This window comes from Odocoileus virginianus, chromosome 2, assembly GCF_023699985.2.
Source record: "Odocoileus virginianus isolate 20LAN1187 ecotype Illinois chromosome 2, Ovbor_1.2, whole genome shotgun sequence".
Classification (NCBI taxonomy): domain Eukaryota; kingdom Metazoa; phylum Chordata; class Mammalia; order Artiodactyla; family Cervidae; genus Odocoileus; species Odocoileus virginianus.
The window spans coordinates 95,594,427-95,612,263 of NC_069675.1; the positions used below are offsets into that span (position 1 = coordinate 95,594,427).

The 17,837-nt window shown below is 42.8% G+C and overlaps 1 protein-coding gene across 2 annotated transcripts in view; it reads left to right on the top strand.

Moving 5' to 3' along the window:
- Positions 1-86: 86 nt before the first annotated feature.
- GPR107 (G protein-coupled receptor 107) overlaps positions 87-17,837 on the top strand; it is a 55,660-nt gene continuing 37,909 nt past the window's right edge. Inside the window, exons 1-7 of one of the 2 annotated variants that reach the window (XM_020874804.2) lie at positions 87-318; positions 10,724-10,846; positions 11,164-11,214; positions 11,458-11,537; positions 12,732-12,871; positions 14,445-14,482; positions 15,978-16,034. In XM_020874804.2, coding sequence (XP_020730463.1) covers positions 178-318; positions 10,724-10,846; positions 11,164-11,214; positions 11,458-11,537; positions 12,732-12,871; positions 14,445-14,482; positions 15,978-16,034 — 630 coding nt within the window. In that variant the 5' untranslated portion in view covers positions 87-177. Of the gene's footprint in view, positions 319-6,904; positions 7,129-10,723; positions 10,847-11,163; positions 11,215-11,457; positions 11,538-12,731; positions 12,872-14,444; positions 14,483-15,977; positions 16,035-17,837 lie in introns of those variants that run through there. The other variant, XM_070454636.1, reaches the window with a different exon arrangement.

The following is a 17,837-nucleotide window of genomic DNA, read 5'->3' on the forward strand; positions in this document are numbered from 1 at the left end:
CTGAACGGCCCCGAAGTGTACCCACCCCACTCCCGGGACCGCAAGCTCCGGGAAAAAAGGCCACAGTCTCCCCGCCGCTGGCCGCAGATAGCACCCTTTCAGGCGCTTCCGGCAGCCGCCGCCCCTTAACCCCGGAAGTGGGCGGGAGAGGAAGCAGCTGGTGATGCTGGAACAAACATGGCCGCCCCGGCGCCCGTCGGCCTTTCGGGCTCCCGCAGTCCTCGGGTAGCCGCCGGCCTCCGGTTATTCCCAGTGTTGGGGCTGCTGCAGCTGCTGACCGAGCCCGGCCTGGGCCGCGTCCACCACCTGGCGCTCAAGGTAAGGGCGACCAGGGCCCTGCAAGACCAGGGCGGGGGACAGAGGCGGAGGCCGCTCCCTGATGCTGGGGGCAACTTTTGGCCCAGGGGGAGCGGGGGTGGGGGGGTTGTCTGTGAGCCTTTGGGTTCCCGCTTCTATTCCCAGTCGCGGCCTCCCTACTAGAGGGGTCTGTTGGGAACTGTGGGAATGGCGGGAGTCCTCGGTCGGTCTGGAAAGGGTAGGAAGATTCGAGAGGGGAAGGGGCTGAACTGCGGCGTAACCCCAAAGGACTCTCAGGAGGCTGTGCTTGCAGTCCTGTTGGCTTCCCTGTCTTCCTTGCCGAGAGCAACTTGATCTTCCTCCCTTTTATCTCCAACTTCTACCCCCGACTTCGCTCGCCCGCTGTCTCCTTTCGTCCATCCCCCTGGTGCCTGGCGGTTGAAAGGTGCGCGGAACCTTTGCCTCAGTTTCCCTGGCGGGCTTGGCGGTCTCTGGCCTGAGCAAAGCGAGCATCTCCAGGAGGAATTTCGAATCTCGCTTGAAATCCATTACCGGAAATTTAAGCCCAGCAATGAAAATATGTTTTTGATTAGAAGCCCCTTTTAGCCCTCGCTTCTGTCATTGTCTGTCTAGGGAAGAAATTTACGATAGGCCTAGAATGAACCCTTTGTATCCTGTTTTTTAACTCAAAACATGCCTCCATGTGATTTAGCTGGTTACTATATGAGACCAGGAAAAATAAATCGTTGTGACCCAAAACCTTGTACATTATTTTCATTCTGTAAGGTATTCTTAGCAGAGTGAGGTTTGAGCAGTGAGAAAGTTTGTTTTATTAAAACCCAGTACATTAAGCAATGTATTTTGTGACTGTAGAGTTTAAAGAATACAGAATCTGGATAAAAAAAAAACTTGTCTAGACCCATACTGTTATTTGTAAATAAAAATTATCCTGATTAAAATGGTTGTCACCTGCAGGGAGAGAAGTGAGTCTTGGCTCCTTTTGAGAATATGTTGAAAGATATTGAATCTCATCCCAGAAAATGCAGGTAGAAATGTAGGCAAAACTTCTTGGAATTTATAGGGCTTTGTAATCCTGCTGAAGCTTATCCATAGGCCTTAGTCCCCATGCCTGTGACTCCAAGTGACCAACCTCTAAAATTCTTTCACTTTATAGTTTAGAATCTTGAGTCTTAGGTGAAGTCATGTAACTGAGTTTTTGTAGCTTATAAATTCGAGCCAAAACTAATACTGAACCATGGATACACTAAACCATGTCTCTTGGCTTTGGGCATGTCTAGAATTAAAATGTCAGATAGCCAGCATCATTAGGTAAATATTGACAATGTTGATATAGAAGGAAAAGTATACTACCCTCAGTGGGAGAAGCAACCTGAATTGGTGTAATTCTGGTGATTGATTTCTCCATATTGTGCTACATTGCTTAATGTTTTTCATCTTTGTTTTCTGAAATACTTGGTGCCCATTTCATAATCAATACTGTACTTGTTTCTCTTGTCTTAATCAGTCTGACATTTTGCCCAAGAAAGTGGAGTCACCTGAAGGGAGCCTGTCAGAGCAGCAACGTTAGATTGTCTTATTTTGCTTGAGATTGAGAGAGAGAATTTCAACCATACACCAAAATAGGCAGAATAGTATAGTGAATTCCCATGTGGCTGTAACCATTAACCAATGACTAATTCTGCCCTATCGCCACATGCATCCCTTCTCACTTGCATTCTTTATTTTTTAACTAGAAAACAAATCTTTTTTTTCTGTGTAATGTGTTTACTTATGTGGCTGCCTCTGGCCTTAGTTGAAGCAAGTGGGGTGTCAGTTTCCTAACCATGATCGAACCAACATCCCCTGCACCACAAGGCAGAGTTTCAACCACCAGGTCACCAGAGAAGTCCCCCTTTCATTCTTTATTCAGTTTTCTCATTCCATGTTACATTTTCCATTATTCCTCTAGTCTTCTCAAATTCCTTGTCTTTTGTGTTTTAGATTCCTTAACTTTTGGTAACTCTTGAGGCATAATTTATATACATTAAAATTCATACGTTGTAAACGTACAATTCAGTGATTGTTGGTAAATTTACTGAGTTATGCAGCTGTCACCACAATCCAGCCATAGAACATTTCCATCACCCATGTAAGATCCCTTTTGTTGGTTTACAGTTAATTCCTAGTCTGACCTCCGGCCCCAGACAACCACTAATCTACTTTGTGTCTATAGATTTGCCCTTTCTGAATGTTTCATATAAATGGAATCACACAGTATATGGTCCTTTTTGTCTGACTTCTTTTACTTATTTTATTGAGGTTCATCCATGAAGTACTGTGTATTAGTAATTCATTCCTTTTAATGGCCAAATACTTTTTCATTGTATGAATATATCACCTATGCTCAGCCATTTACCAGTGACATTTGGACGTTTGGGTTTCCATTTTTGCCTGTTGTAATATTGCTGCAAACATTCACATGCAAGTCTTTGGGAAACATATGTTTTCATTTTGGGGGGTGATAGCTAGGAGTGGAGTAGAATTGTTGGGTCATATGGTAGATAGCTTCCCAGGTGGCTCAGATGGTAAAGAACCCACCTGCTAATGCAGGAGACACAAGAGACATGGATTTGATCCCTGGGTTGGGAAGATCCCCTGGAGTAAGAAATGGCAACCTGTTCCAGTATTCTTTGGGCGTCCCTGGTGGCTCAGAAGGTAAAGAATCTGCCTGCAATGCGGGGAAGATCCCCTGGAGAAGGGAATGGCTACCTGCTCCAGTATTCTTGCCTGGGAAATCCCATGGACAGAGGAGCCTGACTTGCTACAATCCATGGGGTCACAAAAGAGTTAGACACGACTGAGCGACTAACACTTTCACTTTTTTTTTCATGGTATATTTAACTTTTTAAGAAACTGCCAAAGGAAAAAAAAAAAAGAAACTGCCAAAGTACTTTCTAAAGCAACTGTACCATTTTGCAGTCCTACCAGCAATTTGTGAGGGTTCTGCTTTCTACATATTGTGCCAACATTTGTCCTTCTTATATTATTTTCAAGTGAATCAAAGTCATCATATTCTTTGATCCTTAAAATCCATAAATGTTTCAGTATATGTTTCAGTATGTACCTACAAGAAATAGGGACTCTTAAAAACGTAACTGCAGTATCAGATGATACCCTTATGCTTGAAAGCGAAGAGGAACTAAAGAGCCTCTTGATGAAAGTGAAAGAGGAGTGTGAAAAAGCTGGCTTAAAAGTCAACATTCAAAAACTAAGATCATGGCACCCGGTCCCATCACTTCATGGCAAATAGTTGTAGAAAAAATGGAAACAGTGACAGATTTTTTTTTAGGGCTTCAAAATCACTGCAGATGGTAACTGCACCCATGAAATTAAAAGACACTTGCTCCTTGGAAGAAAAGCTATGACCAACCTAGAGAGCATATTCAAAAGCAGAGACATTACTTTGCCAACAAAGGTCCGTCTAGTCAAAGCTGTGGTTTTTCCAGTAGTCATGTATGGATGTGAGAGTTGGACCATAAAGAAGGCTGAGCACCGAAGAATGGATGCTTTTGAACTCTGGTGTTTCAGAAGACTCTTGAGAGTCCCTTGGACTGCAAGGAGATCAAACCAGTCAATCCTAAGGAAATCAATTCTGAATATTCATTGGAGGGACTGATGTTGAGACTGAAGCTCCACTTTGGCCACTTGATGAGAAGAACTGACTTAACTGGAGAAGATGCTGATACTAGGAAAGATTGAAGGCAGGAGGAGAAGGGGACGACAGAGGGTGAGATGGTTGGATGGCATCACCGACTCAATGGACACGAGTTTGAGCAAGCTCTGGGAGATGCTGAAGGACAGGGAAGCCTGGTGTGCTGCAGTCCATGGGATCGCAAAGAGTCAGACACCACTGAGTGACCGAACAACAATGTCATTTTAACAGAAAACAGGATAATGTTTAATATCATGAAATACCAAATCAGGTTCAATTTCCATTGATCATAAATGGATTTAAACTTTTTAAAAATTAAAAAAAAAATTTTTTTTTTAAAATCAGAATCTAAATAGTGTCCTCACATTATGATAGGTTAATATGCCTCTTAAGTCTGTCTTGATCTAGGGAGGTCTCACTCCTTCCAGCTCCCCTGTGCTGGATTTTGCTGATTATTTCCTCAGAGTGTAGTTTAGTATGTTCATCTGTGCTTCCGTCCTGTGTGGCCTAGATTTGCTGGATTATGTGTGTTTGTGTGTTTAAGAAAAACTAGAAATCCAGGCTTTCAAGTGAAACTAGCTAGCTCAAATTCAAATTTAAAGACAAAAGCAAAGCACTGTGTTGGCCACATGTAGCACATTTGTGGGCCAGTGTAGTCAGTGGATCGCAGTTGAGGAGCTGTTTAAAGTAGAGACGTGGCCAGGTAGGTGACCATAAGCTCTGTTAAACGTTACTCTGTTTTCTAAAATTCAGTTTGTGGGAAAAACTAGATTAACGTATCATTATCCCACTTGCTTTGTATTTCAAAGCAGTCTAAAATGTGAAGTTATTGAGGAACATAAACCATTTCTTATGTTCCGATATTTAGTGAAAAGTTTAAAACAACTTTCTAAAAGTAAGGGGGAAAAGGAGAAAAATATAGTAGTTGTGTATAATGGTTATGGGAATTTTCTTCTTTGTTTTTTTAGTTTTGTCTCCAGATCTGCCCTTCTGAGCTCTGGACAAGTGTATCCAGTTTCCTAAGCCCCATTCCCACTTAAGTGGCTCATAATCGTCTCTGTATGTTAGAAACATCCTCACCCTTCACCCCTAATCTGTACGTACTTTTTCTCTAGTTTTTCTTGGTAACTGGGACCACCAGCTTCTCATTTTCTTAAGTCAGAAATGTTTTATCCTTACCTTCTCATCACCTGGTTTCATAGATTTGTGTTCTAAATACAAAGCTGTCCAGCCCATTCACTGCTGTCATCGCCACTGTAACTATGAGGTCTAGGCCATCCTTGGACCAGGGAGGTCTCCTCATGCCCGTTTTCCTAGCATTGTGTTAGTTCCTATGTTGTTTTGTAGCCTTATCTTCCTAAAAGCCAGAGCCAGTCATGACACTCCCCTTTAAGCCCATCGGTGGCACCCTGTTGCCCTTGGGGGGCTCTCAGGCTCTGCCAGCCTTCTCTCTGCTGACGGTGCTGCCTTTCTTTAGTTTCTTAGTTCGTACGTGTGCACTTCGGTGAATTTTTTAAGTGTCTGAATGTACCCAGGTAACCAGCACCCAGGTCAAGCAGTGGGGCTTACTAATACCCCAGGAGCCCCCTTGGTTTTCTCTCCCAGTCACTAAAAGTCTTGAAATACCCAGCACGCATCAAAACAGGAGAAGGAGTGAGGTCTTGTCCTGCTCTCTTTTGCACCGTAAAGCTACGTGAGTCTATAGTGGGGATCAGGCAGATGGATGGGGCAGAATGGGAAACACAGATAAGAGACTCATCCTAGTGAAAACTTGGTGTGCACTAGAGGGGGCGCTGTAGGGCAGTGAAAGTTAGACCGTTCTGAAGTGGTCTCAGGACAACTCGCTGGCTCTCCATGGGAGGAGGGGTGGGAATAGATGCTTATCCTGCAAACAAAGTGTATTCCAGGTGAATTAAAGACTAAATGTGAAAACAGAACTCTAAAACTTTTAGAATAAAATATCATGAATATTTTTGGGCCTTCCCTCAGTTGGTAAAGAATCCACCTGCAGTGCAGGAGACCCTAGTTCGGTTCCCGGGTCGGGAAGATCCCTTGGAGAAGGGATAGGCTACTCACTCCACTATTCTTGGGCTTCCCTTGGGGCTCAGCTGGTAAAGAATCCACCTGCAATGCGAGAGACCTGGGTTTGATCCCTGGGTTGGAAAGATCCCCTGGAGAAGGGAAAGGCTACCCACTCCAGTATTCTGGCCTGGAGAATTCCACGAACTATACATGGGTCACAAAGAGGCGGACACAACTGAGCGACTTGGACTATCACGAATATTTTAGACTTTTGGAATAGAGAAGGGTGTATTTTAAAAGACATTTAAAATTGTTATCAGGAATAAACATTGACTTTTTAAAAAAAGTTATTGAAATATAGTTGGTTTACAGTGTTGTGTTAACGTCTGCTGAACAGCAGAGTGACTCAGTTACATATTTTCTTGTATGTGTTGTGTATCATCATGGTTTATCGCGGGATATTGACTGCAGTTCCCTGTGTTTACAGTAGGTGCTTGTGGTTTATCCATCCTATGCTATATAGTAGTTTGCATCTGTTAATTCCAGACTTTCAGCACTTCCCTCCCCCACTCCCCTGATAGATTTTTTTGAAGAGGAAAACTGTCAGGAATAAGGATTAGTAGATTTTCTCCTTCAAAATATAAAAAGACTTGTATAAGAAAAGATACCACAGTTAAAAAAAAAAGACCAGGAAAAGATACTTGCAGCATCAAAGTCAAAGTTAGTACCCAGAATATATAAAGAACTTAAGGAAAAAAATCCAAAAGGAAAATGGACATATGATGTTTATTTATTTAGTTTTCTAATTTTTTACTTTTTAGGCCACACTGCCTGGCATGTTGGATCTTGCTTTCTCAACCAGGGTTGGAACCTGCAATGGAAGTGCAGAGTCTTAACCACTGGACTGCTGGGGAAGTCTGACATATGTGTTTTAAAAAAGCATTTTACAAAAGAAAAACTCAAATGGCTAATAAACCTAGATGAGATGCTCAAACTCATGAAGTATCAGGAAATGCAAACTGAATCAACATCGGCATTGATTCTCCCCCAAACTGGGAAAAATGAAATGTCTAATGACATCAAGGTTCAGTAAGGATGTAAGGAAAGTTTCTTATACTTTGGGAATTCATTTGGCAATTTCTAGTAAAATTAAAAAGTGCACACCCTGTGTCCTAGGATTTTCCATTTAGGTGTATATACCCTTAATCCCCACCCAGATAATACATAAAGTATGTGCAAGGGGGGCTTCCCTCGTGGTCCAGTGGTTGAGAATCCACCTTTCCATGCAAGGGACACCAGTTGGATCCCTGATCCAGGAAAGTCCCACATGCCACGGAGCAGCTGAGCCTGTGCATCACAGCTACTGAGTCTGCATTCTAGAGCGTGAGGACCACAGCTGCTGAGCCCACTTGCTGCAGCTGCTGAAGCCTGCATGCCCTGGAACCCATGCTCCGCAACAAGGGAAGCCACTGCAGGCGGAAGCTTGTGCACCAACCACAACTAGAGAGCAGCCCCTGCTCGCCGCAACTAGAGAAAGCCTGAGTGCAGCAGTGAAGACCCAGCACAGCCGAAGCGTAAAATGAGTGATGAATACATCTTTAAAACAGCAGAAAAAAAAGTACAAGAAAAAAAAAAGAAAGTACAAAAGAAAAAAAGTACAAGGAATTCTCGCAACAGTGTTGTCATAGCAAATGGTTGGAAATTACCTGAATGCCCAGGAGTGACTGGGATTTACCTGAATGCCCAGGTGATGCGTTGGGGAAGTAGATGTGCCATGATGTACATGTGATGGAACACAAGCATATAAAGTGAGGAACCAGAGCACGTTCAATGTCAGCACAGATAGGGCCTCAGAGAATGCAGTGCTGTCTGAAAAATGCAGGTTGCCAGATGTACACATACATTGTAACACAGTGTATCCAAATTTTAAAAACATCATGATACTGTATTGATGTTTATGGTTATGGATATATCATGAGTTTGGGAATGGATGGTCAAGGGGAATAGGATTTATTCTCTTCCTCTTCCTGCTTCTTGCCCTCTGTTCTGATGGCTCTGAAGCAGCTTCAATGTAGACACGTCGCAACTGTGAGCAGTGGGTAGTTGGCTATTTGTTACTCCTTTTACTTTTCTACAGCGAACGGGATTTTGAGCCTCATGGGGGAGAGGACTCTCTTGTCTCGCGGACCATTATTGCCCTTGGGGAGATTTCTGGCTTCCCTGTGGTGGAAGAAGAGGTTTCCTTATTCCTGGACAGTAAGGACTGGCCGTTGGGAGACTTTTTTTTTTTTGAGAGTGAGTCTTTTATCACTTCTTGGACCTTAGTCACTAGTGGCATTTTGTAAATACTGGTTTATTTACATTTGAATTAAATCAAAATTGAATGAGTGATTAGTGTGTTTGACCTTCTTGGTTCCTATTAAACTGAAATTTTGTGTCTTCTATTTGTATAGTGAAATACAGTTTACAGAGTGCTTTCCTTATATATCTTATTTGATATGGTAACATGATCACTTAAAAGGGACTGTTGGAAATTAGGTTAGATGAGGGTCCTGCAATTAATATATTGCTGGCAAATAATAATTGTTGAAAATAACTATTTTTTAGTAATTATAAATTAGTACATGGTCTTTGTTAGGAATTTAGAAAATACAGATTCCTAACAAAGACCATGTACTAATTTATTTCTCATGTTAGCAAGGTAATGCTCAAAATACTTCAAGCTAGGCTTCGACAGTTCATGAACCGAGAAATTCCAGATGTACAGGCTGGATTTAGAAAAGGCAGAGGAACCAGAGATCTGATTGGCAGTGTTCTTTGGATCATAGAGAAAACAAGGGAATTCCAAAAAAAATCTGCTTCATTGACTACACTAAAGCCTTTGTGTGGATCACAGTAAACTGGAAAACTCTCTTACAGAGATAGGAACACCAAACCACCTTACCTGTGTCCTGAGAAACCTGTAGGCAAGACAAGAAGCAACAGAACCTTACATGAACAACTAACTGGTTCAAAATTTGGAAAGGAGTACGTCAAGGCTGTATATTGATACTCTGCTTATTTAACCTCTATACAAAGTATATCATGAGAAATGCTGGACTGGATGCCTTTCAAGCTGGAATCAAGATTGCTGGGAGAAATATCTACAACCTCAGATATGCAGATGATACCAGTCTAATGGCAGAAAGTAAAGAGGAACTAAAGAGCCTCTTGATGAAGGTGAAAGAGGAGAGTGAAAAAGCTGGCTTAAAATTCAACATTCAATAAACTAAGATTATGGCTTCTGGTCACATCACTTCATGGCAAGCAGATGGGGAAAAGTGGAAACAGTGACAGATTTTATTTTCTTGGGCTCCAAAATCACTGTGGATGGTGACTGCTGCCATGAAATTAAAAGACATTTGCTCCTTGGAAGAAAAACTATGACAAACCTAGACAGTATATTAAAAAGCAGAGACATCGCTTTGCCAACAAAGGCCCGTACAGTCAAAGCTGTGATTTTTCCTGTAGTTGTATATAGATGTGAGAGTTAGACCATGAGGAAGGCAGAGCACCAAAGAACTGATGCATTTGAATTGTGGTCCCTTGGACAGCAAGGAGATCAAACCAGTCAAGCCTAAAGAAAATCAGTCCTGAATATTCGTTGGAAGGCCTGATGCTGAAGCTGCAGTACTTCGGCAACTTGATGCAAAGAGCCAACTCCTTTGAAAAGACCCTGATGCTGGGAAAGATTGAAGGCAGGAGGAGAAGGGGATGATGGAAGATGAGATGGCTGGATGGCATCATTGACTCAATGGGCATGAGTTTGAGGCAACTCTGGTAGATGGTGAAGGACAGGGAAGCCTGGTGTGCTGCAGTCCATGGGGTTGCAAAGAGTCGGACATGACTGAGCGACTGAACAACAAAGTGAAAGAAACAATGAATGGAATTTTAAAATACAAACGGAAAACAAACACTGGCAAAAATAATGATGTGGATTTGGGGAAGAACCAAATCCAAGTTTTAGAAAAATTCTTAGCCTAGTGCCTTGTATTTAGGATCTATGTGATAACTGTGAACATTTGGGCAGACAATTCCCAATGTGAAATTCATGACTTCACACAATGTGAAGTGCCTCTGTGGAACCTCAGCTTTGGGAGTATTCACAGATCCCATTGTTCTGTTGACCTTAACAGTTTGTGGACTGAGCTGAGATTGGAGTCACAGCTCTTGAGACAGTTTCAAGTACTGGGCAGGTGTCCCTTGTTGTCCTTCGGGGGGAGGAGCCAGGTGTATTCCTGGAGCAGCTTTGGCCACTTCTCCCTCCCCACCCCCCTCCCTGTTGTGAGTGCCTGCTGGATGCCAGGCCTTGTACTTGAAGGGTAGGAGGATGACCAAAACATTGTTCCTCCTTTCCTGGGATTCACATTCCAGCAGGCCATCGAGTCTGCCCGGGACCCTTTCAAATGCACTGGACTGAATCGAATCTATTGTGTGTTTCGCTCTGCAAAATTGTTGCTATCGTATGAATTTCTGATGAGTCTTCTTCAGCTTTTGGAGCAAGATCAGGTCCCACAGTGGTCAACATTACTGAATATATGGAGACATTGGTTAGCTGACGGGGAACTAGATATCGCAGTTTTCCAAGCAAATGAATAGGTTTACTAATCAACTTCTCCAGATTACTAATTCTTCTACTGCACATCTTTTCAGGATGACGTGAGGCATAAGGTTCATCTGAACACCTTTGGATTCTTCAAGAATGGGTACATGAAGGTGAATGTCAGTAGCCTTTCAGTGAATGAACCTAAAGGAGCCACAGACAAGGACTCAACTGTAAGTGCCTTTCCAGGAGCAAGGGTAAACCCTTTTCTGTTGCTTGGGTAATAGTGTCCCCCATTGTAAAATATGAAATATTAGAATATGGAAAAAATTAAACCCGCGTGAGCAGGCATCAGTTTTATTTTTTAACACTGAAGTTGCAATTCTTGAATAATTTCACTTACAACTGATCCTTCTTACAAAATACATGCTAAAAAAACCGAGAGGAAGGCCAGGCCAAAATAATCACTTTTTCTGCCCTTGTGCTAAGAAAGGTATGGATGTCGGGGCATCAGTGGTAATTCACTTCTACTGTTTTCACCTCCTCTTAGATTGGATTCAGCCTAGACCGAACAAAGAATGATGGATTTTCTTCTTATCTGGTGAGCATCAAGTGCGTGACCTGAGTGCTCCCTACACTTGAGCCCAAGGCCCTGGGTGGGAACAGCCTGCTGCTGTCAGTGCTGTTTCGTGAGGTGGCAGCTTTGACTTCCAAGTGTCTCTGAGCACCCACAGTTGTGTTTTTTGAGTGAGGGCTGGGCCACTTGCTTTGTTCATGAAAACTTTTTGTTCTTGTTCTAGTGTGACTGAATAACATGATGTATAATTGGGTCTTCCTTTCTCAGGATGAAGATGTGAATTACTGTATTTTAAAGAAACAGTCTGCCTCTGTCACCCTTTTAATCCTAAACATCTCCAGAAGTGAGTAAGTAATGCTAATGATCCTTCAGTTCAACCCTCGAGTAAAGTTGGGGGGGGTTTGGTAGTTAAGCTAAGACGTATTGTCTTCCACACGCCAAATACTTTGCCGAGTGCTGGAGATTACAAACAGGACGACGAAGGTGGAGGTGCAGTTCTGGAGGAGCGTCTAGATGAGTGAGGGGGACAGAACGGCAATGCCCGTGACGGCAGCGCGCTGGAGGGGCAGTAGGGCAGAGGGGCGGTGCTCGGGGGCAGGAAGGGAAGGCTGCAGAGAAGGGTTGGCGCAGCCAGCTTTCTCGTGAGGAGACTTTGCAGAGGACGAAGAGAGGGACGAGCATTCGGGGCAAAGAGAACATGTTACACCGAGGCAGAGTAGCACGCACTAGCATGGCACGTGTTCAGTGAAGTGAGTCTGTTGTTTGCAGCCAGCTAAGGGGAAGACAGGGAGGTTTCTGCCTGTCCTGTGCTGGACGTGCTCCTCTTGATACGTGCAATAGTGCCAGCTGAGGGCACGTGTCCACTCCGACATCAAAACTTGCAGGCCCCTCCTTAGGCGGGATGGGGTCAGTGGTCAAAATTGGGGTCTGGTCAGCAGGGAGAAGGGAGGAAATGCATCTTAGATGGGCTACTAATCGTTTTCACTGCCCCTCACCTGCTCCTTGATGCCTCATTTTAACACTTTACTGGGTTTTTTTTTACCTCTTATTCCTTTTCCCTTGTGCATGAAATGCAGGAAAGATGGGGAAAGAATAGTCATTTCTCTTAATTCTCCATGTTAGAATAATCAGTAATTTATATTTCCTTCTAAACTTATTTCCTAAGTCTAGAACATTTGATTGTAAAAATCCAGAGTCATTTTATAATTTTATAAGCATCCATGTTCATTCAACTTCATCATCATCAGTTTATTAAACACATTACACATACTTAGGGAGGAAATATGTACCTCAGAATCAAATGGTTGCTACAGACTCAAACTTTAGAGTGAGGCTGCCCCAGCTGCTGACTAGCTTACTACTCTTGGGCAAATTCTTTAACCTTTTGCTTCCATTTCAGCATCTGTAAGAGGCAGATAATAGAATCTGCATCATAGTTCATCATGGGACTGCATGAGATGATGGGCTTAGGCCTGGAAACAACACCTACCGGCCGTAAGCATTACTTTGAACTCTTTTTCTTCTGTCTTACTTGAATATAGAGTGAAAATAAGATCTCCACCAGAAGCTGGTACCCAGTTGCCGAAGATCATCTTTACCAAGGATGAGAAGGTTGTTGGTCAGAGCGAGGAGCCTGGTGTTGACCCTGTCTCAGCAGGCAGCCAGGCTCCAAAAGAACAAGGTAACTGTAAGGTAGACACTAGCCTTTCCTTCACTACCTTGCTTCATAGACCCATTTTTCTTCCTACTTAAAAACAAACATGATTTTATTTAGCATTATATTATTTTTGAGGTGATACAAAAATGCATAACAAAGAAAAATGCAGGAAAGATGGGGAAAGAATAGTCATTTCTCCTTATTCTCCATGTTAGAATAATCTGTAATTTCTATTTCCTTCTAACCTTGTTTCCTAAGTCTAGAACATTTGATTTTAAAAATTCATAGTCGTCTTATAATTTTATAAGCATCCCTGTTCACTCAGCTTTAAAATTTTTTTATGCTTATCAGATGCCCCGTTAAATGGATACTGTAATTTGCTTGGCATTTTCTCTTAAAGAGACATAGTTCCATTTCGATGCTATTATAAAGCATTGCTGCATCAGACATTTTTATTTCATAGTGTAGAACTTTTTTTTTAGGCTGAGTTCTAGAAACTGGAATTTTTGGTTCAAAGGATATGAATACTTTTGGGAACATTGATACATATTTTCATTCCTTTCCACATGAGTTGTGTGAATTTATATTCCTGTTGGGAAATATATAATGATAGCACCCACATCACCAGGTCCTAGCCAGCAGTGGGTTTTTGGTTGTGTTTTGTTTTTTAAATCCTAAAGTGAAAGGCAAAGGGGTGTCCTTGGTTTTGACGTCACTCTTATTACTGAGATTGCACTTTTTCTCCCTGTGTTGATTTACCAGTTTAGATTTATCACCTCTTTTATTGATCATCAGGTTTATCTAATAATTTATATGAATTCCTTTAAAGATAACTTTACTAGTTTCAGTATTATTTTCTGTTTGTCAAAGTTCTGATACACACTAAAAGACGTGCAGAGATGTTCCATGTGCGTGATGGTGTAGTTTCATGTACGTGCACCATCTTCTCCTTGTCTAGGTTCCTTGGGCTCACATGACCATTCCCTAGGCAGAAAATTTTCTTCCTTCTTTTTATTCTGAAACTCCCTTCCTACATAGTTTGAGAGTCTCTTCCTCAGAAAGAATGACTTAAGTAAAAATATGACACAGAGGCCCTCTCTTTTATTGAAAGAAGTCATTAGCAATCTTTTTTTTTTCTTCCGTTAGCATTCTTTACACTCCTTGCCATGAGGAAAAAAGTATGCTTTATGCTAATAATATTTGCTGTTTTTCTACATATGTAAATAAATCTCATACATATATATTTTAAACAGTGATCTGGTTTCAGGTGTCATTACTTAGAAAAAAAGTCATTCCATGTGGCATCTTTGGCAGTAACATACACTAGGTTATTTAGAGACGATTTCCTTTGTTGATGCTGAGTATTGCCACTTATTAAATTGTGTTCATAATAGAACAAGTCCAATTTGCGGCTTCTACAGCTCAAGAATGTTTGGGGTTCTGAGGAGTTACAAGTTTGTAAGATGGCTTGTGGCCTCACCATTTTGTTTGTTTGAATTATTTGATATTAGATGAGTTAGAGTCTCATTAAGTGATACCATAATATACATATGAGCTGAATCATGCAATAATATCTTTTAAATGATTCTTCTTTTAGAAAGTGGAAAGTCTAAAAGAAGTACCGTGGATTCAAAGGTGAGAACTAACCCCAGCCTGTGCTCTCAGCTTTTCCAGTTGTGTGCGTGCTCACACGCATGCAGGACTGTCCTTATGTGTGTGTGTACACGCACATCTGCATGCTCAGTCTACAGGTGGTTGCCTCCTGTTTGGGGAGAGATCTTGGACAATGAAATAATTTCAGAGTAAGACTGAGTGCTGAGTTATACAGCCCTTATGTGATAGAAGCTCAGATAGTGAGAGGAAAGGGAAGTGGGGTATCTGAGAGTCGTCTGGAGGGAGATGTCACCAGGGCTTGAAGCTTGGTGGATTGTTTGGGGAAGAAGATGAGAAGAAAGGGGCTGAAGACCATCATGAGCAAAGAGCGGAAGTAGAAATGACCATTGACAAGTGCTGTGGGCACTGGCCTGTTGGAAGTAAAACATAACCTATATTTGGGACCAGAGAGAGGGACCTTAGATTGTAGAGGGCCAGCAAATAGAAGGTACCAATGCACAGAAAACAGGAAGGCATTGTGTGTGCTTGGTTAGGATGGAATTGATACAGAACGTGTTAAGGGAAAGTCGTTGTTCAGGAGGATCGTGCAGGGCAGCGGTGGAGAGAGGGTCGGGGACCTGAGCGCGACCGGGAGGAATGCTGTCATAATCGTGCAGGTTTAAGGTGTTGAGCATCTGAGCCAGAGCAGAGCTTCAGAGTGTGGAGTAAGTGAGCAGCAGTCTTGGAGGCCAGGGTGGTGGGGAGAAGGGGAGAAGAGGAAGGTTGCTTTTTTACCCCCAGAGAGGTGGGGAATAGAAATAACAGAAGGACAAGTGGGAAAGTTTTAGTTTGGGATATCTTGATAGTTCAGTGATGGAGCATCCAGATGGCAGGGTTTTATTTTGTTTTATTGAAGTAAAACTGATGCACTACAACTGTGTATATTTAAAGTGGCAGTTCCGTAAGTTTTGACTTAACATGTGCACCTGTGAAACCACCACCACAACACATCCGTCACCATAAAGATTTCTCCTGCCGCTTTGTCACCCTCCTGTCCCTAGGTAGCCACTCATCTGTCACTATAGAGTCGCTCTTATTCAGTGTAATCATTTTAGGTTCATCTGCATTGTTCCATGTCTCAGTAGTTCCTTCTTTTTGTTGCTTAGCTTTAGTCCATTGTGCCAGTTGCAGTACGTCAGTCATTTGACGTTGGGCATAGAGGCCAGGTGCTTGAGGTGTGGCCTGGGTTGGCATTCGTTGTCTCACTACAGCTGTAAGATTAGCGAGATGCTCAGCAGGGAGCAGGGGGCTGTTGGAGCGACAGAAGAGATAACTGAGAAAAGGACCTGGGTAAAGGATTACCTTTTTTTGTGAAACAGGATTTCATTCATATTGAATTTCTTTTTCAGTGAGCTTTTGAAGACCAGCGAATTTAGGATTTTAGAAGAACATGTTTTAGAGCTTTTAAATTTTTATTTTTACTAGCTTGCTTTTTCTGGTGGTCTCATCTAAAATAGGTTGTTAATGTCTTTTTTAGGCAACAGGAGAGAAATCCTTTTCTGTTCGTAATAATGATGGGGCAGTTTCATTCCAGGTACGTAATCTCTTTGAGTCAAGCTTTGTAGAATTTATCTCTGCCATGTAAAAGGGTGAATTTTTAAAGAAACTTTGAATTTAGGAATAATAATTTGTATATGCTGTGTGCCAGTCATTTGACTCTAGTAACTCTCTCCGTAACAAACCTACAAGGTGGATCTTGTTATCCACCGCTTATCAAATCATGTATCGCTGAGAGAGAATAACTTTGTGTATGTCCAGTGTGAGCATCAAGGCCCGGTTTCCAACCCAGTTCTCCCAGGCTGTCCCCACAACTCTGCCTCTCTCATCGTATGCTGCCTCTCATTCAGAGTGTGTCAGAAACCCAGAATTCTACATCTGGACGACGATTGTCATCTTTGGGTGATGTTGTCATTTCAGAGATGAGTTCACTGAGACTCAGAGGCCTGAGTGACCTGCTCAGCTGTCACTGTCGTTAACTGCGCATGAGTGTTCGCGGCTGCACCACAGCCTGTGTGTGGAGTGTGGGGTAGGGCATTGAATTGGCGCTCAGAGCCCACATGCTAGGTGGTGACTTTGGACAACTCACTTAACCTCTGAACCGCACTCTTTAATCATCTGAAAATGAAAAATGATGACACCCATCTCACAGGGTGGTTAGGTGTATCATTTTTAAAAAATAAAAGTGCTTTGTAAAGCACTGTACAAATAGTCTCTTATCATTAACTTGTAAGCATCACTCCTCCTTTTTTTAAGCAGTTTTTATTAACTGAGCTATCATTTACTTCAGGTGAAATGCATGGCTCCCGAGTGTGTGGTTCTGTCAATTCTGACAACGGCCTGCACCCCTGTAGCCCGTGCTCAAGATTCTCTGTATTTGTACCACCTCTGAAAGGCCCCTGCATCTGCAGTTCTGAGTTCTCTCACCATAGATTCTTTTGCTGATCTAACAGTGTTGATGTTAGTTAACTTTAGTAGCCATCGGTATTAACCGCTGACTGAGAGTTTGTGGGGTGCTCATCTGCTCTGAACCCCCAGCAGCTTCCCCTCTGTCTCACAGTGGAAGCCCGAGTCCTCCCGCTGGTCTCCAAGCCCACGTGGTCTGGCTGCTCTCGACCCTGACCTCAGTTCCGGTTTCCTCCCCACTCTGTGTGTTACTCTGCTCCAGCCACACAGGCCACCTTGCTGCTCCTAGAGAAGATAAAGCCTTGGCTTCTGCTCTGGCTGTACCCGCTGGAGAGAAGCTTGTCCTCAGAGTCTGCGTGATTAATTTCTTCCTCCTTCAAGTCTTGGCTCGAATGTCACCTTTTCACCAATGCTTCCTCCAGTCGCACTGTTTTAAATGCAGCGCGCCCCCCCCCCACTCTGCCTTTTCCCTTAATACTTCTTTCCAACGTACAGCATACTGTTTATTTGTTATGTTTATTGTCTCTGTCTCCCTTTAGAAGGTAACTATAAGGGCAGGGATTTCTGTCTGCTTTATTGCTGCTCTGTGTGAAATTCCTCATCTTGGGCCTGGCGCTAGTAGTCTTCCTGTCAGTAATTACGGAGATGAATGAATGTATGAATGAATGTCAGATATCCTGCCAAGTACTTACACCTTACCATTGTCTCAGTTCATCCTCCCAGCAAGCTATGAAAGTAGGTACTGGTATTAGTCCCCTTTTACAGATGTCTCTTTTTTTCCCTTCTTTAACATTTTGAGGTACGGCACCTATAGAAGAGTGTGTAGTACTTACTTTGAGCGCAGGTGATTGTCAGTAATCACCGTTGTAGCCCTCACCTGGTGCAGGAACTAGAGCAGTGCTCACCACGCCTATGTCCCTCAGGTCTTCTCACC